Source organism: Tamandua tetradactyla, chromosome 6 (genome assembly GCF_023851605.1).
Source record: "Tamandua tetradactyla isolate mTamTet1 chromosome 6, mTamTet1.pri, whole genome shotgun sequence".
In the NCBI taxonomy this organism is placed as follows: Eukaryota; Metazoa; Chordata; class Mammalia; order Pilosa; family Myrmecophagidae; genus Tamandua; species Tamandua tetradactyla.
The window spans coordinates 51,354,070-51,381,013 of record NC_135332.1 but is presented as its reverse complement, the minus strand read 5'-3'; the positions used below and the strand labels follow the sequence as shown (position 1 = coordinate 51,381,013).

The 26,944-nt window shown below is 35.9% G+C and overlaps 1 protein-coding gene across 4 annotated transcripts in view; it reads right to left on the bottom strand.

The window, feature by feature from the left end:
* Window positions 1–26,944, bottom strand: part of NLK (nemo like kinase) — a 245,244-nt gene that overhangs the window by 70,329 nt on the left and 147,971 nt on the right. For all 4 annotated transcript variants that reach the window (XR_013177722.1, XM_077165281.1, XM_077165282.1 and 1 more), the window contains one exon: window positions 20,001–20,056. Coding sequence is in view for 3 of the 4 variants with exons in the window: in XM_077165281.1 (XP_077021396.1) it covers window positions 20,001–20,056 (56 nt within the window). In the remaining variant the exon portion in view is untranslated. The remainder of the gene's footprint in view (window positions 1–20,000; window positions 20,057–26,944) is intronic.

Below are 26,944 nucleotides of genomic sequence, written 5' to 3'. Positions count from 1 at the left end.
TATTACCATATTGAAGATGAACAAGATTGAACGGGGTTGTATACACCTACGTGTCCCACTGACTCACACTAGAAATATGAATGAGTTCTCGTAAAAATTACTTCAAAGATATGATTCTTCTATAAAGACTGTTTAAGTCCAGGGTACATGGGGAAAACTACTATTCAATGCTATGCACTATGTTCAAAAGGGCATCAGCACTACCACAGCAACATCAGAGGTAAATAATGGGCGGAGGGATGAGAGTTAAGAGGAGGTTTAGATTTCCTATTTGGTGAGGATGTGTTTATTAGTTTTCTGACTCTTGGGAACAATGACAGTATCTAAAATTGAGAATGTTGATGGACTGTGGACTTTGGGCCCTCTACATGATACCTGATGAACGTAGGTGGCTGAAGGAATGCAGTGACGGAGAAATAGACTGACAAACGATGGCATATAGATATGAAGGTTGTACCGCTACAAAAAGGAACAATGTCATGAGGCATGCAATGATGTGAATGAACATGTGGGATATTTGGTGAGACAAAATAAACCAGGAACAAAAAAACCAATGGTATGGTCATCTTTAGAAAATGCTTGTAAGAAAACAGGGGCCTAGATTGTAAGCTTTTAGAGCAGACACATTAAGTCCAGAGTGGTGATTATTATTTCTGGATTTTGAGAGGCTGTTTTATATATAACCTGGTATTTACAGGTAAGAACAGAACTGAACACGTTGGGGTTAAAATAATTCAGAACACGGGGTAAGGAAGACAGTGTCTATGTTTTAGAATCACACATATTCTTTGAGACCAATGGAAGAAAGGTTTATTTGATCTGGAACTGAAATTTTCTGTAGTGCATAATCTAATTCAACCTATCTGTATAGCTCATTTGAACAACTGAAACACTGAGAGCACAGAATAAGAAAGAGGTCCTTTAAAGCTGTATAGATTATTGTAATGCCTGGAAACATCCTAGAGTATATTAAGCAGATAATCAAAAAGTATTGGCAAACTCCCCTGAAGGACGGGAGAAAGACTACGGAACTATTAAACCTTACCATCAGGGAATCCCCTGATACTGTGTCAAACCTTAGGGATACCCAAATCAATAGGCCATGCCCTCGATCATGAGGCTTACTCTTGTGAAGCTTATGTAAGTAGAGGAGAAGCTTAGACTACCTGTAGGCATGCCTAAGAGTTACTTCTGGAGGACCTCTGTTATTGCTCACATGAGGCCTCAGTCTAAGCCCAACTCTGCAAGTGAAATCATTGCCCTCCCCCCTACATGGGACCTGACATCCAGGGGTGAAAGTCTCCCTGGCAATGTGGGAGAGAACTCCCAGGGGGGAATCTAGACCTGGCATATGGAATCAACAATTCCATCCTAACCAAAAGGGGGAAAAAGTATAATTCATAAAGTATCAGTGGCAGAGAGAGTTCAAATAGAGTCGAGAGGCTATTCTGGAGGCTGTTTTTACATAAGCTTCGGGTAGACCTTGCTACCTATCATAACCTGTCAAATCCCAACCAGGATCATTTCAGCCAAATCCTAAAGAACACCTAGGGCAATATGTAAGATTCCACAAGGGTTCCAGGCACTAGAGTAACTTTTCAGAAACCTATAACCTCCAGATGGGTCCCTGGTCCAGACAACTCCTGAAACGTAGCCCAGCCTCTGCAGAACATCAGATAGTTCCATCTCTCTACCCCCATATTAATGACAGACCCTTCCAATATAAAAAATTTAGAATTGCTATGGCCCAAACAACCCCAAAGAGAGGTATGGAAAGATCAAAGGTGATGGTGAAATTATACATAGAGGGCAGGCCACGGTGGCTCAGCAGGCAGAGTTCCTGCCTGCCATGCCAGAGACCTGGGTTCGGTTTCCAGTGCCTGCCCATACAAAAAAAGAAGAAGAAATTATACATAGAAGATAGGACTTAACAAATGAATATGAATGCTGAATCATTAAATTGATATCTCTTTTAGCGTTCAGTATTTTAGAGCAGCTATAAGTAAAAACCTAAAATTGGGCAATTGCAACCCATGTCAAAGTCTGAAATATGTTCTACAACTATGTGTGGTGCTGTGCTTTGAAATTTATAGCTTTTTTGTATATATGTTATTGCTCACAAAAAAGAAGGAAAAAAAAGTCAATTGTGATGATAAAGTATTTAAGCCATCTAGCCTCCTACATTCTGGAGCAGCTAGAAGGAAAATTATGAGAGGATCGTATGGTAGCCCGTGACAAACTCTGGGATCTGTCCTGAAACCACTTGTTGAAGAGTGTTTTGAAAACTACTGCTTTTTTATTTCCTTGCTTTGTATATATATTATAATATATAATAAAAAAAGTAAAAAAAAAAAAACCTGAATATTTAAATAATTAATGTTCCTCACCATTTCTGGGCTATAAGTTCAACCTTAACTATATTCAACCTAACTCTATGACATTCAGTGCCATCAGCTGAGTTGTCAGTGCACAGTGCCCAAAATACAATAAGCAGGACATCTTGCTAGACTTCCATATATGTTGCTGAGAAAGAAAATGTTTTCATGGAGAACAGAATTTGAAGCAGACAAATGCAAGGACTAGGGATCTGAGGATCAGGGAAAAGAGGTAGGAATATATTAGCAGAACCAGAAAGGCAGAGAAAAAAGAGGGGCATTGAGAACTAAAACCAAGTTGGTATAAATTTTCTCTGATGCAAAAAGGATCATGGACAAGAAGACAGGAAACGTATACACAGCATGGAAACCAACTACAGTTCAGTGGTGAGTCTCCCCTGACCTCTAGCTCTAATTAAAACAAATCTGTTCTATGATCAGTATTTGTTCAACCCACCTCTATGATGCTACTTCTATTTCAGGAAGTAATTTAAGAACTCATAATTAACTTCATGCCAAAAAGCCTGTCTACCCCAACTGTCAAAAGTATTCTGCAGGAAAAGCTATACCATCACCACAGAAACACAGAAATTTGATGTGGACATCAAATTCAGACCTTCAATCATGAGTAACATGATTGAATTTTTTTTTGTTTTGGGGAAGTCATGACTATTCAAGCAGTCTCAGAGGCTGCAGGACTGGTGCCAATGCCACCTTTGTTTAAACATCATCATTAGCATCAATAAATAGTGATGACCATGTGGGTTTAGAGAGCATTCCAATCAATGACAAGGCAGAGAAAAAGATAGATGAATGCAAGGTTACATTCAAGAGATTAGAAAAAAGAGATGTAGAAGTCAGCAGAGAGTAAAAGAAGACAGCAAAAGGATTTTAATGTACGTGGGCAGAAAGACATGACTGAAAAAAAGACAGAAATAGCTGATATTTCAAGTTTTCTGCATCAGGCATTTGTGTTGGTTTTAAAGTACAATGTAACCCTAGAAAAGCCATGTTTTAATCCTGATCTAACCTTGTGGGAGTGACTGTTTCTTTTAACCCTGATTTAATACGACAGACTGGAAACTTTTGATTAAATTATCTCTATGGAGATGTGACGCACCCAACTGTGGGTGTGACCTTTTGATTAGATGGAGATGTGACTCCACCCATTCCAGATGGGTCTTGATTAGTTTACTAGAGTCTTTAAAAGGGGAGACACTTTGGAGAAACCTCAGAAATGACAGAAGCCTCCAAGAGATGTAGTCGCTTGGCGAACAGCTGCTTCAGAGAACAGAGACATAGATCTTTGGAGATGCTTGGAGCCCAACACACATCACTATGAGATGATAAGCAAGCCTGAACCTGGAGAGGGCCAAGGGAAACCAAGAGAAGAAAACCAGCTCCAGAGAAGCAAAATGAGGAATCCCCAGAGGAACAAAGGCTGAAAGCAAGGAGCCCAGGAGCAAGGGAGCAGCAGATGCCAGCCATGTGACTTACTAGCTGACCCAGGTGTTCCAGACCCATCAGCCTTTCTTGAGTGAAGGTAACCTTATGCTGGTGCTTTAATTTGGACACTTTCACTTCTTCAGAATTGTAAACTTGTAACTTACTAAATTCCCCTTTATAAAAGCTGTTCCATTTCTGGTACATCGTATTTCTGCTACTTCCAAACCAAAACAGCTTCCGGCTTTAAATTTTATTGTCTCATCTGGTCCCAATTACTCTAAAACGTAAGTTCTATTATGATTTCCATTCAACAAATGAGCTAAGAGGTTTAGAGGTGAAGCAACTAGTCAAAGATTGCAGCTAATATGAGGTGGAGGCGAAGCTAGATCCCAGCAGTTGTTCTTAACCTGTACTCCAGCCCCCAAAATATGAAGTAAACCTCAAAGGTATAAAAACACAAGAAAAAGGTTAAAAAAGAAATAATTCTACTTTAGAAGGGAAAAGTCCAGAAAGCTGATTTTTAAAATGAAGAGTTAAATGGATTTAGGTAGTGGGGAGGCAGCATGGTAAAGGCTCTGGAATTGTACACTTAAACATGGTTAAAATGGGAAACTCTGAGTTGTATATACGTTAATACAATAAAAACTTAAAAGCCCACACAGTTAAAATTAGAATCCCAACTCTGCCACTTACTAGTATGAGTAAAATAATTTCTCTGAGTTTGTCTCTGCATTTATAAAATAGGTACAATGGCACCTATTTACAGGGTTATTGCCAGGAATTAAATAATCTATATGAATCAGATACAAACGTCTGGCACATAGGAAACAGGGAATACATGGTAGCTATCATTAGTAGCAGCAACACTGTTATCGGAGGAAGGAAAGGTACTGAGTTTTTTAAACATCAATATGCCAGGTAAAGTGACAAATGTCCTACATACACTAATTAATGTATTCCTTGCAACAGGCCTGTGTAGAAGATATCTCCATTTCAGGGCTGAGGAGACTGACACTCAATGAGGAATATCAAGTAACTTTTCCAAGATCAAATAGCAAGTAAACAGGGGGAAAAAATCAGGATTTTTAACTCAGGACTGCCTAATATCAAAGTCTGTGACATCTGTCAAAATTTATGACTCTGCTCTGATTTATTCTCAACATTTTGCCCCCAACAGAAAACAAAAAAGATAAATAAAACAGAAACAGGGTGGTGTGACGGTGCCTCAGTGGCAGAATTCTTGCCTGCCATGCAGGAGACCTAGGTTCGATTCCCAGTGCCTGCACGTGGGGAAAAAAAAACAAAAAAGAGACAAAAAATTGGCAAATCAATCAAAAAAGCTCGTTTAAACTACTGTGCTCTTAAAAGGAAAGATAAAGCAGTCTCAAAAAAGATATCACCACTGTCACCACTGAAAGAAGAAGAAACTTTTATTCATTTCTTATTGATGATGGCTCTTACAGTTTTTTGGCATCAAAAACATGAAACAAAACAAAAACAGTGTCCACAATAGTCACAGTCCTTCAAATTTCATTTAAATGAGGATAAAAGAAAAAGCTTTTTTTTCTTAAACCAGGAAAAGTTTACTTCACAGCCAATTATTTTTTTAAAGAGACCTGGGGTTGGTTTTGGACAGAATGGATACTCAAGGGAGCAATTAAAAATGCCAATTTCTGTGAGACCTCTGGGAAATTACATCACCGGACTCTTGGTTCTGGTAAAGGGATCCTAGTAGTCTGAAGGGTTTTTCAGTTTTGAGTTCACTGACAAAAATTAGCTACCACACTGGTATCCCGTAATTGATTAATATTCCAGAAGCTTGCAAGTATCTAAAAAACAAAAAATTAAACAACTTTGCTTAGCTCATGCAAATCGTATTTCCTTTGGAGCATGCCACTTGGACCTGCTGCTATTTTCTACCATCTAGTTCTCTTGCCACCCCTAAGTGATGTATTAATACGATGAAAAGACAGTTAGTTAAATACATGACTATTAAAGTAATCTCCAACTGGACGATGCAGTGCTATTGATATTTATAATGAAATGAATATAATATGCCAGACAGCAAACTGACATAGTAAGTAGTACATAAATAAATTGTACTCCTGAATAAAATACAGATTTGTGCCAGTATGTTGTAAGTCTATTAAAGTTCCCTGAGGTACTACTGTCAAATAAATTGAGTTGATAGCAGGACTCAGCTGGTCTATGAAATGGCTAAAAGCCCCACTGCTTCTCCATATCCTCCAATTAAGGTAGGTTTGATACATTTAGTGGCTTCTAAAACCTCTAGGTCTCCACATAACACAAGCCTCCTGGTGTCAACCAACCTTAAAAATATGAAGTCAGAACAGTGGGATATGACCAAAAGATCAAATAAATATGTTCCCATGAATTTCCCTAAACTCTCATACCTGAATTAAGTATGTCAAGAGGCTAATAATCAGAAGGTTAACCAGAAGCTTAAGCAGTTCGGCAGAAGGATAATGGGGTTATGAGGCTTTTCAAAAGCTCAAATTAGGTGTGGTTTTGTTATTCAATATTACTCTCTAACAGTTGGGAGAACTGAGAGCATTTCATTCCTACCAGCTAGGAAGTTTTTGAGATATATATATATATCTCAAAAATATATATATATTTTAATGGAGAGGTGAAAAGACTAGATTCAAGCTCTATAACTTTTTTTTTTTTTTTTTTTGCCTCACCTGGAATTCAGGTGTTTCAAAGAGCTGGCATGAATAAGTTGCTCCAACTCTAGTGATTTTTCAAAGAGGGAAAAATCCAACTGTGTATTGGAACTTTATACAGTTCTTTAAAACCACCTCAGGACTGTTACACACCAAAGTCCAAGTAATCATTTTGAGGCCAGGAAAGGCTTTTAAAGAAAGAAAAAAAGGTCAAATGACTATTGCAACAGGCATTGTCAGTACGGTATAGGAAGAAGGGTAGTTTTTGGTATCTCAGCTTGAAAGAGGAAGGAGGAAATTATTTTTCTAATTAATAAGAAAGGTTTGTTAAAGGCAATGAAAAAAGCAATAGAAAAGATAAAATGAGGATGCAGTTTAGATAGAAGGCTTGGAGATTTTAGCAAGTTGTACACTAAATACATCTTCTGGGAAGAAGAGGAAAAAAGGTAAGAAAATATGAGGTACTGAGATTAACAAACCATTCCTCATCACTAGCTCATATTTTGCTTAAAAAAATCATCTCTATAAACAGGTTAGGTTTGGTTCTGATAAACCATAATGAAACTTTGCATCGGAAAGTTCATAGGAGTTTCTACTTCCTTTAAACTTAAGTACCACCTCCTCTATAAGGCATTCCCTTACTACTTTTATAGCACTTATTAAGTGTCAGCCATTGTTTTTTGAACATGGGCAGGCACCAGTAATTGAACCCTGGTCTCCAGCATGGCAGGCACAAACTCTGCCACTGAGCCACTATTGTCCATCCCAGGTATTGTTTTAAGTACTATGTATGTGTGTGTGTGTGTGCTCTTAGAGTAACTCGACGAGGTAGGTATAATTATTATTCTCATTTTATTAATCAGGAAATTGAGGCATAGGGAGGTTAAGTAACTTGCCCAAGATCACATGGGTAATAAGATGCAAACCTGGGGTTCAAATTTAGGCAGTCTGGTTCCAGACTCCATGCTCTTTGCCACTACAATATATTTTCTTTTTATCTTCTCAAACTAGCAGAGTGCTGGCTAGGACGTACTGAACCAATCACAAGAATTTTTTGAAATAAACAAAGGCTGAGTATCTTGTTTCTGGTTCATACTGCTGATAAAAAATCACAACACTCAAAACTGCTACTGTCAGGCAGTAGATCTAAGGGATGACGAGAGTGTGGCAGTCAAAAAGAATGGAGAAGGGAACTGAATTTGGAGAATGATGTTATTAAGGCTCCAATACGTACAGGAGGAGCCACCAAAGCTTTGTAGGTAGAAGACATGGAGGCACTTGCTTGACAATTTCCTGATATAAAATCCTCTGGGAATATAAGATAAAAGTCAATTTTCCTTGTTCCCATGTTCAGGCCTGCTTACCCAGTCTGTAATTTAGATTTTTCCCACCTCTCAGCAAAAAAGAAAGAATAAAACTGATACATTACATAGCATTTAGAGCATCAATAAGAAAAACAGGGGGTGTGGGGTTGTTATAATAGTTATAAACTGTTAGAAATAAATGCTTACTAGTAACAAGGTGTTGTGAAAATGTCATAATAAAGCAGTGCTAAATAAGCACTTTGATATGAGAATTAACCATTCTGGACAGCCACGTTGAGTGTTATGTGTGAAAATCTGTAATATGGCTTTCTGTAAAAAATGATCAATCAAGTTAAAAAACTCTCACCATCTACAGTTCAGAACTACAGCAGGCTGGCCTCTGCTCAACTCAGTTGACCTCTGGGGGCACATTCAGTGTTCTATGTGCAGTGAGCTACTGATGTTGTACAGCAAACTATTAATGGTGTGTTAAAAACTTTCAGATAGCAAAATAAGGGTATTTAATTGGTTTAGCTGGGTCGGGGAAGAAACTGGAGAATGTGTTGTATCAAATTATTTCCTACAGAATGGACATGGACAAAAAGCTTTGAAAACCCAATTTCAACTCCATAAACAGTCTTTATTGATTTCAGATAAAGGAAACTTGATTTAAAAAAGTTTTTTTAAATTTCATACTGGACAGAAACCAATGCTAAGTCAAATTATAAAAAAAGAAATCTTACAATATTAAATACTTATCAAGTAGACCCTAGTTGGTCAATAGTTCTACAATTTTTTTTAAGTCTTTATCTTTGTGTGATACATGGCTTAACAATTATGAGAGTTAAGTCACTTTCCTGAAGTGACACAGTGAATTTTTAGTCTAATAAAATGAAGTACACTGATACTTCAAGGTATGGATTCTCTTACATGAAAAGTCCAAAATGACATTCAGAACATGTTTAAACCCACCTTAATCACTAATTTTGAAATCCTGCCATTACTGTTTGAAAGAAGAAAATTCCACAACTGTAAGTATGTAAGATTTAATATATCTCTTTGCTTATATTTTTTCTTCCTTCTAAAATCAGGTCCACAGAAGGAGGAAACTTAAACCTAGATCTCAAATATGTAACTGCCTGATCTGAAATAAAAATCTAAGAACTAAATAGCATGAATGTTGGGTAGACCACGGTGGCTCAGTAGGCAGAATTCTCGCCTGCCATACCGGGGACTCGGGTTCAATTCCCAGTGCCTGCCCATGTAAAAAAAAAAAAGCATGAATGTTGAAAATCTGGTTTATGGGTATCACTGACTTCAAACAATGCCTTCCACGTGAAAGAAAAATAGGAGTGCATCACAGAGAGAATTGCTTTCTCTTGTAGCAAATGGTTATCCCTAAATCTCATCACGTTCTTTGCAACAAAAAACATGTGCACCTTTTGCAACTAGAAAAAAAATCCGTATGTGTTTCAATTAGAATTACCAGCCTTTTCTGAAACAAGCCTGCACTTCTCTATAGAAATCAATAGAATAAAAAGGTCATGTTGTTAAAATGTTTGAATACAACAATCCTTTCCCAGGCAAAGGCAAACTCCTTTTCTATTAAAAGTGACTAATTTATTCTAGTCTGTCAAAGATTAAAATTACCTCCAATGGCAATTGGAGGCTAAAAACAAACAAACAAAAACAATTATACCACCGTGAAAGAAAAAAAGCTGAAAAACTGCTGTTCTATATACTCTATCATAGCCCAGAAGACGCTATTGGCTGAGTCCTTGTCACTAAGGCTATAGGCATGCATGAAATAAGGGAGGAATGGTATCCTAGAGAAAATAATGTTATTTCAAACCTCAGCTCTGTTCTCCCAAAGTGCCCTGGAGAAGGCAGAGGCAAGATTTGTATTTGTTAGTGGTAAATGAAAGCAAGGGGTAAGGGGTATGGTACGTATAGTTTTTTTTTCTCTATTATCATTTTATTTCTTTTTCTGTTGTCTTTTTCTTTCTTTTTCTAAATCGATGCAAATGTACTAACAAATGATGAATATGCAACTATGTGATGATATTAAGAATTACTGATTATATATGTAGAATGGAATGATTTCTAAATGTTTTGTTTGTTAATTTTTTTTAATTAATAAAAAAAGTTTAAAAAAAAAAAGATTTGTATTTGTGAAATATAAATGGTACAGTCTGACTATTACTAATCTTCCACCATCCTAACCCTCCAAAGCAGACACACCTAAACTCAGAGTTTAGGAGCCAAGGAATAGAAATTGAATGAAATGACTGGAATAGTTAATACTTTTCTGAATATAAAATAAGATATTTGAAAGAGAGGAGTCTAGCTATATTAGAAACATTTTACTTGTTCACTTTTTTTTTTTTTAATTCATGAAGGGGGCAGATTCTTCTAGTACTTCTTTTTTTTTTCCTTCCAGTACTTCTTAATCCATTCAGAGAGCAAGGATACACAAATCAGTCAGGTAAATTGTATCACACTCCATAATGCCAATGCAAGAAATCTTAACATTTTCTTCAAAAGATAATGAGTCCTTAAAATTAGACATCCCCCAATCTTCCCTAACTGGTATGAAAAACATCTTTTTTGATAAAGTAATTTGGTTTCAAATATTTTTCTGCCGAACAGAATTTGAGAGCAGTTTATTCCTTTCTGGTATGTTGTAGACCTTTGTACAAATGTCATCATAATTCCAGGATCAGACTATTATCAGGGTATACACACAACAGTATTCTGAAAGAAACACAAGCCTCTCAACATGCCAAGCTACAGGTATTTCCTACCCACCCAGTGTTATTCATCACCAGTGTAGTTTATTTTTGGCTGGAGATTTTTTTTATTGAGAAATCTTCACGTACATGCAGTCAATACATGGTGTACAATCAGTGGCTCACAGCATCACATATTTGCGTGTTCATTTGGCTGGCGATTTTAAAAGACAAACTTAGAAATTATAGATCCGAAGGGCAGAGAATATTCAGAAAAGAAAAATCTGGAAGAGGTATCATGGAAGAGGCACATCAGAGAAGTTTATTATTGAGTGCTTTTTATGACAGTTGAGAAGAAATGAAATAAAATGGTCCATTAAAAGGGATCTGGGAAAGAAAGGGATCTGACTCTGGCTGGATATAGTGTTATCCATTTGTTCACAGAATCTTTTTTTTTTTTATTATGGAATGAAGATTCCACAATGCACTCAGATGGACCACCTACAGAAATTGTTTCATGTTGCCATTTAATTAGAACAACTAAGCAAAAAGGGTGGCATGGACACATGAATAGAAATCATATATGGCCTAGAACTTTGTGAAAAGATATTACAAATGGAAATACTAAACATATACTTACCCTACTATAATACGTTATCCCTCTTCTATGATTAATGTAGGAAAGACAAGTGAAAATGTTTTATTTAAATTTTCAGATGAATCTCCCAAGTTATTTTTTGGTGAGGAGAAGGCAAGGAAGTTTTTCATATGAAAATTTGGTTAATATCTCTATTATAAAACTGATTAGTCTGTTATTACAAGTATTTGAAAATTATCTCATTCCTATTAAATCATGAAATCCTTAAGGGTAATGGCAATGGCTGTTATGCTCTTTATTTCTTACTGGTACATCTTCCAAGAAGGTAACGTTTTAAAGTTAGGCATAATGAACATGGAATATCACAAAAAACCACCCAGCAAGATGCCAAGTTGGACACCGACATACCAAATTCTCCTTAAATTAAACAGTATTGCTTTCTCTGGTATTGGAACAGACTGCTGATTTCTTTGGTTGAACCCCATATGAAACAGTTCACTTGTATTAAGGGGACATGCTATATAAAAATTCCCTCCCAATGTCAGCATCACATTCAGTTTAGGGAGAGGCTCTCTATGGGAGTTGAAACCATCAGAGGAAGTGGCAGATTATTGTCTCTTATCTCAGGCTCACTCTGGAAAATAAGCTAACTGAATGGAATTGAACGTAAATTATTTACATTCTCTCTCTTTTTCTGATCATGCATGTATTGCTTCATACACTTCAGTTAAACGTATGACTGACTCTACTATAAGGTAAAAAATTCACTGTTGAAAGAATGAATGAAGCAGAGAATCTGGGTGATCAGCTCAAGGCTCCAAGTCAAAGACACATATAGACTTAAGCTTACATCTATCTTGAGTCCTACACTTCCCACTGTAGATCATGAGTAAGAATGTAAAGAAAGTTGGAATTTTTACCTAGGAAATTATATACTCCAATTAAAAATAAAATTTAAACAAGCTGAATTAGGTTTTGAAGTTTTTAAAGACTTGTGAATCAATAAGTTAATTTATAATCAAAAAGCATTTATGATGGCCTACTTGAAGAGCATGAAGTAAGATTCCTAGGAAGTATGGTCCCCATTTAAGCTGACAAGTAGAAGGGGAATATGCTTCTTTCTCTCCTAACCCTTTCCAGGTTATGGTTGGTCCCATCACTATAGCTTAACAACTTTTCCTTTAAAAACATACAGAAGCTAATTACATCATCACTCCCTTGTCTTTTCTAGCAGCCTTTACAACAATCCTGGAATATACAAATAGCTGGCTTACATTTGCATACTCAAAGTCCCTTATATGGTCACTGGTCAATATTTATCCCGATAATCATTTCAACGCTTTTAGCCCACTGATTCCTAACGCTGAGGTCACACTAAGATCACTTAGGGGAGCTTTTTTAAAATACTGATTGATGCCTAGGACCAACCAAGCCAATTAAATCAGAATCTTTAGGATGTAGGTCATGGGCATTTGTATTTTTAAAAAAGCTCCCCAGGGGGTGTAAGGGTAGTTTAGTAGTAGAATTCTTGCCTGCCATGTGGGAGATCTGGGTTTGATTTCCGGTCCACACACCTCCCCAAAAACAACCAACCAAGCAAAACAAACAAACAAAAATTCAACAAATGGTGCTGCAATGACGGGACACTCACATGGAAAAATAATGAAATGTGACCCTGCCATACAGGATAAAAAAAAAAAAGCTTCCCAGGTGATTTTAATGAGCTGGCAAGGTAGAAAATCTCTATACCTCAGTTTCTTGGCCATCTTAAGTCTAAGGACATCAACCCAAAAGCATGGCACTATTTTAGACCTTGATGCTACTGTAACTTGTCCTAATGGTAATTTCCCTTCCTGAACAGAATTTCCATATTCTAACCACACTACTATCCTTGCAGAACCTGATTGGTTGCTTTCATTTGAACATTTCTGTCTTTCGATTTCACCTTTCTCTTTTCTCAGACTATAGTGAATTTTCTGATTTTAACTATTCTATCAGCATGGTCAGCCATTCTGTTAATGCTGCAGGTAATCTCTCTGATTTCATTTCCTTGTCTTGCTTCTGTAAATAGCTAGGTCAGTTGTCAACATCAAACCTCATGTTTGTTGAGCACATGGCTAAAGAAGCCACATAACCATGCTTACTACAAATTCATCCTCTTTAACTTCAATTGGGTATATAATTATGCCTGGCAACTCTTATTCATTTTGTTGACAATCAAAACACCATCCACAAAAACAATTACTTGCAACCATCTCCTCTCATCTCCATTAGCAAAGAAACCAGCAATTTATTTCTTCTGTCATACATATTAGAGAAGTTGGGGTTTATCTTCTGTCTTGTATTTTTAATATTTCCCTTTCTAGTGGCCCCTGGGGCTGTCTTAAAATAATCTCATAAATATGACATATTTAAACAGTAGTTTGATGGTGACAAAGTGCTTTTACATTATCTCAGAGAATCACAACAATCCTGTAAATGAACCAAAACCAATTTTATTAGTTTCAGTTGTAAAGGCAGACCCAAGTTAAATGTTTTGTCATGGTTTCACAGCTTTTAAACAGTAAAGCTGGGATTTAAATTTAGGCATCCTCATTAAAGGTTCCTAAAAATAAAGCAGAAATGAACAAGCCTACTGTTTTCATTTTCAGTTTTCATTTGCTATTTCCACTTTCACACTCATGCATTCAACAAATATTTATTGACCATATATGACTGTAAGGCAAATGTTAGGGTCATTTGGAAATGCAAAGATAAATAAGACTAACCTTCAAGAAAAATCTATTAACCTGCTGCAGACTCATATCTGAAGAAACCAACACTCTTAGAAACTTTCAAAATCACCAATTTGTTTCTAACTACCAATTTCAACTATGATTTCTCACTTCTCATTCACAGTTCTTTGTAGTTTCATTTATCTACCCCATTTACTCTTTTATTCAATAAATAATTATTGAGAATCTACTATGTGCCAGGAATTGTATTAAAGCCTGGAACTGATACAGTCGGTAAAAAAACAGACAAAATTCCTACATGTGTGGAACATCAAGTACTGCTGATCACCCAAATGTTCTTTTCATTCATAACTTTTTTCTTAGAACTCCCTTCCTTAAATTCCATGATCCTGAATACTTTTGGGGGATTCTGACTATTCCCTTTTCATATATGCCCTTCCACCCTTTAAAGTGTGCACACAAAACAAAATCACTGTCTTTGTTACTTTTCCCCCAGATCCAACTGATTGCCAAGTATCTTTCTGTTCTTTTACAACAGTCTGCGCACTTTCTACCGCTTCTCAGCTCCCAGCTAGGACACCTTGTTAATTTTTAAAATACACTTCTGATTCTGACATTCCTTTCACCAAAAATACTTCATTGAGGCTCTGACATCTACTTAATAAAAGACCAATTTCCTTAGTTCAGCATTCAAGGCTTTCTATGACTTGTTCCCAATTAGATTAATCTCTCATTATTCATGCATGTAATTACAGTTAACTGGGTGGTCTGCTATTCCCTAAAAATGTTCCTGATACTTACTCCCTCCATCTGGATTGTCTGTCCTCCTCAGTCCCACCAGTTTAAATCCTTCTCATCCTTCAAGGATCATCTGGAATGTTTAACTCCACAGTTTCCTTATTGTTTTTCCCACCTGAAACAATCACTTTCTCTTTTAAAGTCCCATAGCATCTGTTTATATTTTGGGGGTACAATATACCTCATATGATAGTTACTCCTATACATCTTATCTCTCCAACAGACTGTATTCTCCTTGAGGGAAAGATTTAAGAGGCAGAGGAACATAGTGGGTTAAGAGCCCTCCTCCTGGCCTACTGGACCAGACAATCTGGGTTCAAATTCCAACTGTCATTTCTAACTAAGTGACCTTGGACAAGTTATTTACCCCTCTGAGCTATAGTTTCTTTCTCTGTAAAATGGAGATTAAGAGTAAAATGTTTAGAACAGTGCCCAGCACATTAAATTTTTAAAAAGGTAATAAATTAAGTAAATGAACAATTCATCTTTTTAGCTGCCACAGAGATTAGTACAATGTCATATACATAGTAAAGCTATAGATTTGATTGAATGAATAAAAAAGATTGACAGATACCAACTAAGAAGTGCCTAAAGTTAGGAATTTAGCTGTTTCTGGACTGTTACGTCAACTTTTCCTTGGTGTTGCCTTTTTCTGCATTCCTATCCTAGGCTTCTAGGGTAAGGAGGGTTATAGAGTTGTTTCAACTCACCAGACAATAACGTATTGTGTATTCTTACTTTAAAATATAAAATGTCAGTATAAAATGTAGTGTGCAGACACTATCAATTAAAATACTGCTTCTGGGGATGCCAGAAACCACATTACTGCCTACCAAGGACTCAAACCAGCAAAACTAACATGTGGGTCACCCTACTGCCTTTATGACCAGAGATTCCTGTTTAAACATTTCCTGCACAAGCCAAACTATCATCCAAACAGGGACACTTCTGAGAGTGAAAGGAGGTACTTAATAATTATTTCAGGACATGAGGTAAAATCCAGGACCATCCCAGTGTACTGGGACATATGGTCACCCCATTAGACTTCTAATTTCCTGTGGGTTTATGGTATAATTGCTTCTAGCACAAACAACTTGCACTACCCATATTCTTCTTCATAAAATGTTAGGAATATGTTTCAAGTTAAAAATGTTTCCTAAAGCAAGCAAAATCTTTATTTCCATCCAGTAGGCATCAGGGCTTTCTGGGAAGAGGCCTGTTTCTGTGCAGAGTCCAGAGTTCTAACTAGAACACAATAAATACTATTTTCCAATCAAACCATTGGAACTGGTTTCTCTTTGACTAAATTTCTGTAGGCTCAAAGTAATTAAGTGCCAAATTGTCTTTATACAGATTTCCACATGAAAAATGCAATTCTTTAATATTCTATAACTTCAGCTGAAAAAAACACATAAAGCTTTCTTACACTTCCCAGTTTGATATATCAGACTAGAAAATATGAAACCACAAAAGTTAGAAGATACAGAGGTCATGGTAGAATTTATTGCTCCATGACTTGCCCTAAATCTATTGTATCCTGTAGCCAGATTTGTAAACATTAACTATAATCTACACATTGTATTTTTTTGTCAGTTGCTTGAAGGAATTATCTAAAGATGCATGATCTTTGAAAACCCAAGCTAAATTTCTGGTGGGCCCTGATATAATCATTTTACTACATCTTTAATTTCTTCAGGGGAAAAACATAATTAACTACATATTATATGCTGATACTCTTATTGTACATTTGATCACATTAAACTGCTCATATATTTTCTAGAGGGATATTAACTATTCAGCTTTTAAGAGTTCTTCTGACTTAAAAATGTCCACCTAATAAAACTTAATTATGCTATATAAGCCCCCAATTTTCTAATCCTAGAAAAAAGAGTAATGATGTGGTACTATATGTGCAATGGAGGATCATTTAAGATTATTTCTTTCCCTTTACAACAAACTGATTCCTTCATCAACAAAATAAAACATCTCTTAGATACACAATAATATACTTAGAACTTACCTAACACAACAGAGTATCCTTGGCCCTTAAGACCTCAAAACTAGTTTCTTGAAAGTACAATTCCATGATGATACATATAAAACTAAAAATATTATCCAGTCTAAAATCAACAATGGCACAATAATTCCCAATTAAAAAAAAAAAGTCATTCTCTACAACAATATGTTAATGTGTATGCCATGTTTTCCAGGTACAGAGGGAGCTGCTGAAGTAGACAGATAGCAAATTATGGTGAATTCAAACTGTAACATGAGATCCTATTAACTTTAAATGTTTTTGCGTTTTAAGTAATGAACTTTTTTTTTTCAGAGAGGGAAAGTGAAGAGTAATGAAACTGAGGAAAAGTTATTTTGCCTAGGCTACAAAAAATTTATTTGTACTAAAGGCACAGGACCCAGAAAACATCCTATTTAGGATATTATAAGAATGAGTAAAGGCAGAGCACATAAGCAACTACAGTATTTCTTACATTTTCGTTTAATAGCTATTTTATAACACAAGTTTTAGTATACTATACTTAAAGCTACATCATATGTTGTTAAAAAGTCTATAGAATTCTGTGGCAGCTATCAGTTTAAATTCCGTTCTATGTCAAAAGGATTCAATTTTTTCCAAATGACACCACCACTGGAAAACACATAACCTCTTTTCTGTGCATTATTCTATATATATATACAAATTACAGGACAGAAAACAGGAAAATTTAGGTTTATACCTGAAAGGTTTTTCCATCTGTAGTCAGCTTATCACTGAAAAAAAACAGGTATCAATTTTTTAATCTGAAGCTAAAAAATTAAATGATATAAAATGAAATATAAAAATCAGACACTTTAGTAAATGGTGTACCAGAGGGGTTCCACATGCCTATGTAACTGACCTCTAGTAAAAGTCACGGACACCAAGGCTTGGAGTGAACTTCCCTGGTTGGCACCTTAAGTGCTATCCATGCAACTCTGTTGGGAGAGGACAACTGGAAACTTGCATTTTTCCTAAACTCCACAGTAAAACTCTTATTTAATAAATGAGACTTCTTCTAATTTCAAAGTTTAGTGTAAACAATTCCATTTCCAAAGAGGCAGCAATTACAAGTAACACAACACACTCAAAGAAATGCCATCTGATATGCAGAATTCCTTCCTACCAGCTAAAAGGATAAAGAGGGTAGCTCCTGGCCAGGTGTAGGAAGGTACTTCTACTGAAAGAAACAAGTGCTACCCCACACCCACCTGCTTCCTCCATTTCTCGAGGGAGGACCCAGGTAATCTTTAAGAAGTCTATTAAATAGAATCATTGATGCCTTCTCCTTAGTTGCCACCACTGACCCACAGGTGAGGAGAAAAGAGCTTTCTTAATTCTATCCTTAGGTTAATTCTATACTTTTTAAAAATGGTATGTCAGTGGTTTCCAAGACCACCCCCTCAGGTTTGAAAATTCATTAGGACTCACAGGAGCCAGAAAACCTGTTCTTGGGAGGGCTGACTACATACTCAGTTTATAGTTAATTACAGCAAAGGGATACAGGTTAAAATCAGGAAAGGAAAACAGCACAGGAAGAAGTCTAGGAGAAACAAGGTATGTACTTCTTCTAGTTGGCCTCTTCCATGGAGTCATACGGACAGCACTTAATTCTTTCAGCAGTGATATGTGAAAACACGTACAAGTGTTGTCAACCACAGAAACTCACCTGAGACTTGGTATCCAGGGTTTGTAATGAGAGGCAATCACATGGACAAAGACTGCGTCCAGTGACTCACCTTAGCTATTCAGTCTCCAGACCTCTAGGTGGTCGAATTGATATGGTATGGCACATGGCCCCATGCAAACAAAAACAGGCATCATTGTAAATCATACTGTTACCATAAACTCTCTGGCCTGGCCCAAGGTCTCATACAAAGACACTCTTATCAGCCAGAAGCAGGCCAAGGACCAGTCCTTTCTTAGGAATGTGCAGAATTTCAGTTAACTCTTTCTACTGTAGAAAGGGTTTAGTTTCATAAAAGATTTTTGGATTAAACCATTACTAAGGATTACTGCAGTCAAGAGCTATGGTTATCAAATCAAAACATCCCAGCAGTGCTGGTTAGTGACATTTTCACCACCATATAAGGTTTCCCAATTCCCTAGCCAACCTATCGTTTCTCTTTCCCTTTGGAAAACTCTTAATTCCTAGTTTTTGAGGGAATTAGCAGAGGTGATTGTGTAATATAAAATTACCTATCACATATATGAATGATATTTTCATTTATCTTATGACTGAATCAGTAAAAGTATCCCTGTATTATACCGGTTTCCATTCTGGGTCAAAGGCCTAAAGTGTTAATAAAAAGCCTTAAGTGAATAAATTGCACTATCATGAACGCACCAAATTCAAAGACTTAGGATTCCCTATCTTTAATTTAAAGCTTTACCAAGTTAAATGCAGAATGGTAAATGGTAACACTTTGCCTAAGAATGTCAGATGGCCTAACCTATGGTCCCAATTTTTTCATGCACAGTCTCAGGAGCTATTATCAGGCATTATTTTAAAGTTCATTATTATACACAACACCTAGCATACTATTTTTAGACAGGAACAGCAGAAACAGGACAATGTTAAAGCCTCTACTTGAGAATCACATGGGTAGTGGTTGAGAGAAGTATTATGTAGTCAGACTGCCTAGAATCGAACCTCAATCCCAATACTTATTGGCTCTCTGACACTGCACAAGTTTCTTACCTTTTGTGCCTCAAATTCCTCTTCTGTAAAATGGGAATAATCACAACACCTTCCCCAGAGGGTTGTGTAGGTATTTAAGATACTCATATGTGTAAAGAACTTAGAATTGTGTCTCACATATGGTAGAACCTATATAGGTGATGGTTATTATTATTACCACCACCACCATTATTCCAAGGAACTTGGGACATTTAACTGAGATTAGCTTATTAATTTTTATCTAACCCCAAAGAAGGGAGGGCAGTATTATCCTCTTGACTCACAGGTAGTTTGAGGGCTTCACTGGATACTACTCTAACGTAGCTGCCTCACTGGTTCTATTTACAAAATGCAGATGCTAATAACCTATCTCATAAACCTGCATGGGGATTAAAAAAGAAAGTCCTGTTTGTGGTATCACCATACAGGACACATCAACAATATCAAGCTCTGCTGGAACACTTGGGATTTCAAAATTACCTGGCCTCAGGTATTCAACCACTTCTGCAAGGCTGAGATTTAATACATTTCAAGGCATGAACCCCAAAAAGTGCTAGAAGAAAAATTAATTTAAAAAACTTTTCCCTTCTTTCACACTCCCTGGTTAGGATACATTTCTTCAAAATAGTCAATGTGTGGAGGTTGGAGTATGTCAAGGGCAGAGAGTACCTGAGAAAAGGAAAAAAAAAAAAGTCAAATTTAGAGAACCAAAAAGGAGATAAAATACATAATAAATGCAAGTAAATACTATAAACTCTTTAATGGTTTCAAACTTAGTTACAATTGCCCACTGAGATTAACTATATTTATCAGTCAAGAAACTCATAGTTCTCAACAATAAGATGGGTTTCTTATCTTACTATTTAAAATTCTACCTAATCCAAAATGAGAGTGGCAACTAGGTTACACCCCATGCTACTAGAACCCCTGCAGAGAAAAATGTGCTGGAAAGAAATGCTCTATTTTTAAATCAGTGTTGCCATGTATAAAAAAAAAAAAGAGGAACCATATGTACCACTTATTTATTTACTCCTCTGTTCAACAAATGTTTACTAAGTGCTTTCTACCTGGCAGGCATGTGATAGGCTCTGCAGTTACAATGACGAACAAAAAAGATATCCCTGTTCTCATGTCAGGGGAAGAGGCAAGAAATAAACAAATAGTTACACAAATACATCATTATATCTATTATTATGAAGAGAAAAAGTAAAGAGGGGTGGGGTAGAAAAAGCTTCTCTGAAGTAATACTACTCTAAGACTTGAATGCTAAGTAGGAGGTGGTCAGGCAAGAAGCAGGCATTGTAAAGGCACTGAGTCAAGAAAAGAACCAGACAGATTCTAGAAACAGAAAAATAAGTGCTTATAGAACATAGTGGGTGGGAGGAAAATAGCCTGGGATAAAACAGAAGAAGAAGGCAGGAGAAATATCACACAAAATCCTTTTAAATTATGTTAAGCTTTTTGGATTTTATTACAAGTACAAAAAAAGAAGTCACAAGAATGGTAAAAAAAGATTTTAAGGCATCTGAAATTCAAGGCCTTTATAAAAGCAGAATACTAATAATGCAACCTCTGCCATCCAAACAAATAAATAGACCTACTCCCCCACCAGCTGTCTAGCTACTTTTATTTATATATATTTTTTATTGACAAAACAACAAACACATTCTTAACATACAAACATTCCGTGTATCGTGTACAATCAATGGCTCATAGTATCATCACATAGTTGCATATTCATCACCATGATCATTTTTTAGAACATTTGCATCACTCCAGAAAAAGAAATGAAAAGAAAAAAGAAAAAACTTATACATACCATACCCCTTACTCTTCCCTCTCAAGGACCACTAGTATTTCCATCTACCCAATATATTTTAACCTTTGTTTCTCCTACTATTCGCTTATTTTTTAAAAATCAATATCTTACTCATCTGTCCGTACTCTAGATAAAGAGAACACCAGACACAAGGTTTCAACAATCACACAGTCACACTGTAAACATTATATCTTCATACAACCATCTTCAAGAAACAAGGCTCCTGGAGCACAGTTCTATACTTTCAGGTACTTCCCTTTAGTCCAGCTACTCTTTTAAGTCTCCTCTATTACATCACACCTAAGAATCTGAATCTATCCTGTTAATGATAAATACCAGACTCAAAGGAGATGGAAGAAACTGTAACAGGAAACAAACTGCGGTACAAGTTTAAATTTTCCGCTCTTTAGCCACTCACATCTTTTTCAGGATTTTTTTTTTAAATAATGGAAAACTTTAAATATAAGTAAGCAGAATAGTCTAAAGAATCCTAGTACTCAATTCTTGACTTTAGCAATTATCTACACATGGCCATTCTTGTTTCATAATACCATCTGCTCTCTCTAAATAATTTTAAAGCAAATATCAGACTGATTATTTCAATAAAAAAAAACTTAAAACATATATACAATTATCAAGTCTAAAAATTTTAAATGATTTTTAATGTCATTATACCAGTGCTCAAATTTCCAATTGTCATATTTTTTTAAAGTTTGCTTAAATAAGGAGTGAAGATTCACAAATTGTGATTGATTCATGTCTTGTAAGTTTTAACTATAGAGTTCTCCTCTCTCTCTCTCTTTTAAGGTTATTCTTTTTCAGTCAAGCATTTCTCACTTGAAAATTTAAACCAAATGAAAATCTCTTGTAATGAAAAACACTTCACTCACATTAAAACTAGTTAAACATAAAATTTAAACATTTAAATAGATTAGATGTTTTATAAGGAATATCTATCTTCTTTCTGAATTAAAATGTTTATACTTAGAATAAACAGAAAATAACAGACTTCTCAAATTCTTCAAAGAATAATTTTTATCATACGAAAGATAAATGATTTCATTTCTACATTTTAAAAAAGCTATAATTAACCAGTGTCATGGATTCACATACATTCATTTCTCATTATGTGCTAGAATAATTTTTAATATGAATATTTGTCCCTTGAGAAAGGCAGCTAGAAATCAGTGTTTTACATGACATCTTTTGGACTCTAAACTCTGTATCTGAACAACACATCCTGTCTTGGGGGAAACAGAATGGGGTGAGTGACAGCGTCCATTAGATAAAGCTATTTTACACTTCAAATCTATCAGCTATAATTAGAGGTTATCTAGAGGAAAGTGACAGCCATACATTTTAAAACTTGATAGAGAAGAATGAGCCTTTCTGATTCCATATTTGATGAGGCTTTTTGTAGAAAAGCCATATAAAACAGTGTTAGACTTTTGTACTATTGCATTTAGCTTTGATTTTAGCTTCAAAGGTAAAATATTTTGAACTCTGCCTGGAATTTTTCTAATTCCTGTCATTTTATACTCCTGATTTTTCCATTCCAAAATGTTTATCAGAGAATGGCATTCTATAGTGTTGCTATGTGGCAAAAACAGTATTCAGACCAGTAGGAATGACCTGGGAATCTTAGAAGTGATAGAAATGAGTGATGTTCTAGTTTGCTAGCTGCCAGAATGCAACATACCAGAAACAGAATGGCTTTTAACAAGGGGAATTTAATGAGTTGCTAGTTTACAGTTCTAAGGCCGAGAAAATGCCCCAATTAAAACAAGTCTATAGAAATGTCCAATCAAAGGCATCCATGGAAAGATACCTTGGTTCAAGAAGGCCGATGAAGTTCAGGGTTTCTCTCTCAAGTGAGACGGTACATGGCAAACACAGGGCTTCTCTCTCGGCTGGAAGGGCATGTGGTGAATACGGCATCATCTGCTAGCTTTCTCTCCTGGCTTCTGGATTCATGAAGCTCCCTGGGAGGCGTTTTCCTTCTTCATTTTCCAAAGGTCGCTGGCTGGGGGACCCTCTGCTTTGTAGTGCTGCAGCATTCTCTGCTCTCTCTGAATCCCTCATTCTCCAAAGTATTTCCTCTTTTATAGGACTTCAGAAACTAATCAAGACCCACCCAAATGGGTGGAGACATGTCATCCCTTAATCCAGTTTAACAACCATTCTTGACTAAATCACATCACCTAGGGAGATGATCTCATTACAGTTTCAAACATACAGTATTGAATAGAGATTATTCTACCTTTATGAAATGGGATTTATATTAAAACATGGCTTTTCTTAGGGGGCATACTTCCTTTCAAACCAGCACAAGTGAGAAGGAAAAGTAGCAGAATTTCAAACTTCAGACTTTGTGTCTGACTTTTCACTTAATGTGCAAGTCCCTCTAAAACCACTTTATTTTAAATAATGTATGTGAAATATGCCTTATGATGTAAATAGGAGGATGCCTGTAAAGACTTCTAAAGAGTCAGAGCATCACAAATATCACCTACTCTTTAAAGGATCTCAAATACAAAAAAATATAAATAGACTTCTCTAATTAAAAAAATGGCTAAAGCTATATCCTTAAATCATGGTCATTACCAAACAGTGTCTCAGAACATTTCTCACATTTTTTTTGGACAAAAGCTTATTACGGAAGCTGTTTATTTTTTCTCCAGTTTTAACTTTTACAATGTTAGGAGATTCATTATAAACCACCTAAGAATTAGCAAATGGTTTAGCTTCAGTTAGCTCTTTATCAACAAAACAGTTTATTACTGTGAATAATCTCAATCTTATATATAGCAAAATATTCAAATGTTCATTATATGGCTCTCCTACAAAAAAAGCCTCCGTGCTGGTCTGACACCATTGTATACCCCAGAAAAGCCATGTTCTTTAATCCTCATTCAATATTGTTGGGTGGGATCTCCTTAAATTGTTTCCATGGAGATGTTACCCACCCAATTGTGAGTGGGAACTTTTGATAGTGATTTCCATGGAGATGTATTTCCACTTATTCAAGGTGGGATTGCTTACCATAGTCCTTTAAGAGGGAGCCATTTTGGAAAAAGCTTTAGATCCCACATAGCCAGAGACCTTAGGTGATACAGAATGAAAAAACCTCCTGGGGAAGTCCTTTGAAAGGAGAAGCCTGGAAAGAAAGCTGGTAGACATTGCCATGTGCCTTCCCAGCTGACAGAGATGTCCAGAAGCAAGAGACCCCACCAGATGCCAGCTATGTGCCTTCCCAGCTACAGAGGTGTTATGGACCCATTGGCCTTTCTTGAATCAAGGTATCCCTGGATGCCTTAGTTTGGACATTTTTATAGCCTTAGAACTGTAAACTTGCAACTTAATACATTCCCTTTTTAAAAGCCATTCCATTTCTGGCATATTGCATTCTGGCAGCTTTAACAAACTAAAACAGCCTCAATGAATGAGTTCAAATCCTAAAGATCAAGGATTCAAAGATAAGAATGAGGCACTTACAAGGAATCCAGTTAAGTTCCATTTTTAGCAAAGGAACTAGCATCTACCCCCTGCCCCTACCATTTTCTCAACCCCAAAAGATTCTAAGTTCTTTAAGGCAGAGATTATGTTATTACAATTATTTTTTCTAGAGCTCTAGTATGTAGTAAAGTATACAAATCCTAAATGTATCATTTGATTAGTTTTTACATGCACACAACACATGTGTAACCACTGCCCAGATCAAGAAATGGAACAATTACAACACCCCAGAAGGTCCTCTTAGAGGTTACCACTATTCTCATTTCTGTCACCATGGATTAGTTTTTAGTTTTGCCTGTCCTTGAACTTCATACACATTGAATCATAAGGCATGAAGTCTTTTGTGTATGGCTTTTTCATTTACTTTAATGCCTGTGAGATTCATCCAGGCTGCGTGTGGGCCAGTGGTTCATCCCTTTCATTGATGTATAGCATGCCATTATATGAATGGAATATAGCACAATATATCTATCCTGAGGACTGTTGGCAGGCATTTGGGTTGTTCCCAATTTCTAGCTATTACATCAAAATTGCTATAAACATTCTTGTACATATCTTTCAGTAGATACATGCATTAATTTTTCTTAAGTGTACACCAATGAGTGGAACTGCTGGGTTATTATATAGGTGTATATTTAGCTTTAGTAGTAGAAACTGCCAGTTTTTCCTAAGTGGTTTTACACACTTATGCTCTAACCAGCAATGGGTAAGTTTCAATTGCTCCATATTCTTGTCAACACTTGGTATAATCAGTATTTTTCAAACATTCTGGTGGACATATAGGAGTTTATCATTGTAGTTTTAATTTACATTCCTCTGATGACTAATGATTTTGAGCAATTTTTCTCATATGCTTATTAGCCACTTGGTTATTCTCTTTTGTGAAATTCTTAAGTCTTTTACTGATGGGTAATCTTATTTGGTAGAAGTTCTTTATAGGATATATAATGTTTAGATCAGAATATGCAGTCTGAAAAATGTCAAGTAAAACACTGATTTCTTATTGTCTTCCTCAAATGTCAAATATATTTTTAAAAATTATTCTATCATATAACATATTCTGGAAAGAAGTTTTTTATGTATACATGTCTGAGGTCTGTCATTTTACTTTCTTAATGTTGTCTTCTGATGATAGAAGTTCTTAATGGTGTCCAGTTTAACAAATTTTTTTTATGATTAATGCTTTACTTGTCCAGTTAAGAAATATCTGCTTATCTAAGAGTCATGAAGTTATTTTCCTGTACCTTATTCTAGAAGCTTTATCATTTTACCTTTTACAATTAGATCTATGATTCAATTAGAATAAATTTGTGGGCATGGCAATGTTTGGTAGGGGTTAAGGTTCAGGGCTTTTTTTTTTTTGTATGGATATGTATTTGACTTCGGACTGTTTACTGAATAGCAATCCATTCCCCACATAATTGCAGTGGTGCCTCTCTTGTAATTTAGGTGAACATATACATATATGTCTAGTCTGTTCCACTGAATCTATTGTGCTGGCTCAAATACTGTAGCTTCATATATCAACACCTGGTTGTGTGAATTTCCAACTTTGTTCAACTTTTTCTAGATCGTCTTAGCTATCTCAGGTCTTTTGCATTTCAGTATAAATTTAAGAATAAGTTTGTCAATTTCCAAACAAACAAACAATAGCAGCAAAAACCCCAAATCCACTGAAAAATAACTGCTTCTACAATATCCTTTGACATTAGTATTACTGATATCTACAGCTAAAGAGCAAGTGTGCATGCAGAGAAATATCCTACTGGTGCCCTAACAGGGTTCTAAATGGATTTTAGGGGATTACTGAAAGCCTAAAATGACACAGAAATTGTGTGTATGTACATCTTTCCAAGGCTTACACGAGATTCTCAAAGGAATACATAATTTGAGAAAACATTACTTTTCCATGCTGATCATATGACAGTTATGTGTATGTTCGCATGCACGCACAAGTGCATAGATGGGGACTGCAGATAGAGCAATATGCCAAATTTTACATTAGCTCAGATTCTGACTAGACATTTGTGATAAATCTTTAGAAAGTTAAACCCATTTCTGTTTCCTTAAGTTACTGCATCAAGGTGAACCTATCCATTAAAACAATGCAGTAGCTACTCAGATATATGTATCAGTCAGATAACCTGAAATCAATAGGTTTGATAAAGTAACTCTGAAGTTCTGTTCAGAAGAAAAGCCAAAGCCTCCTAGGATTTTGTAGC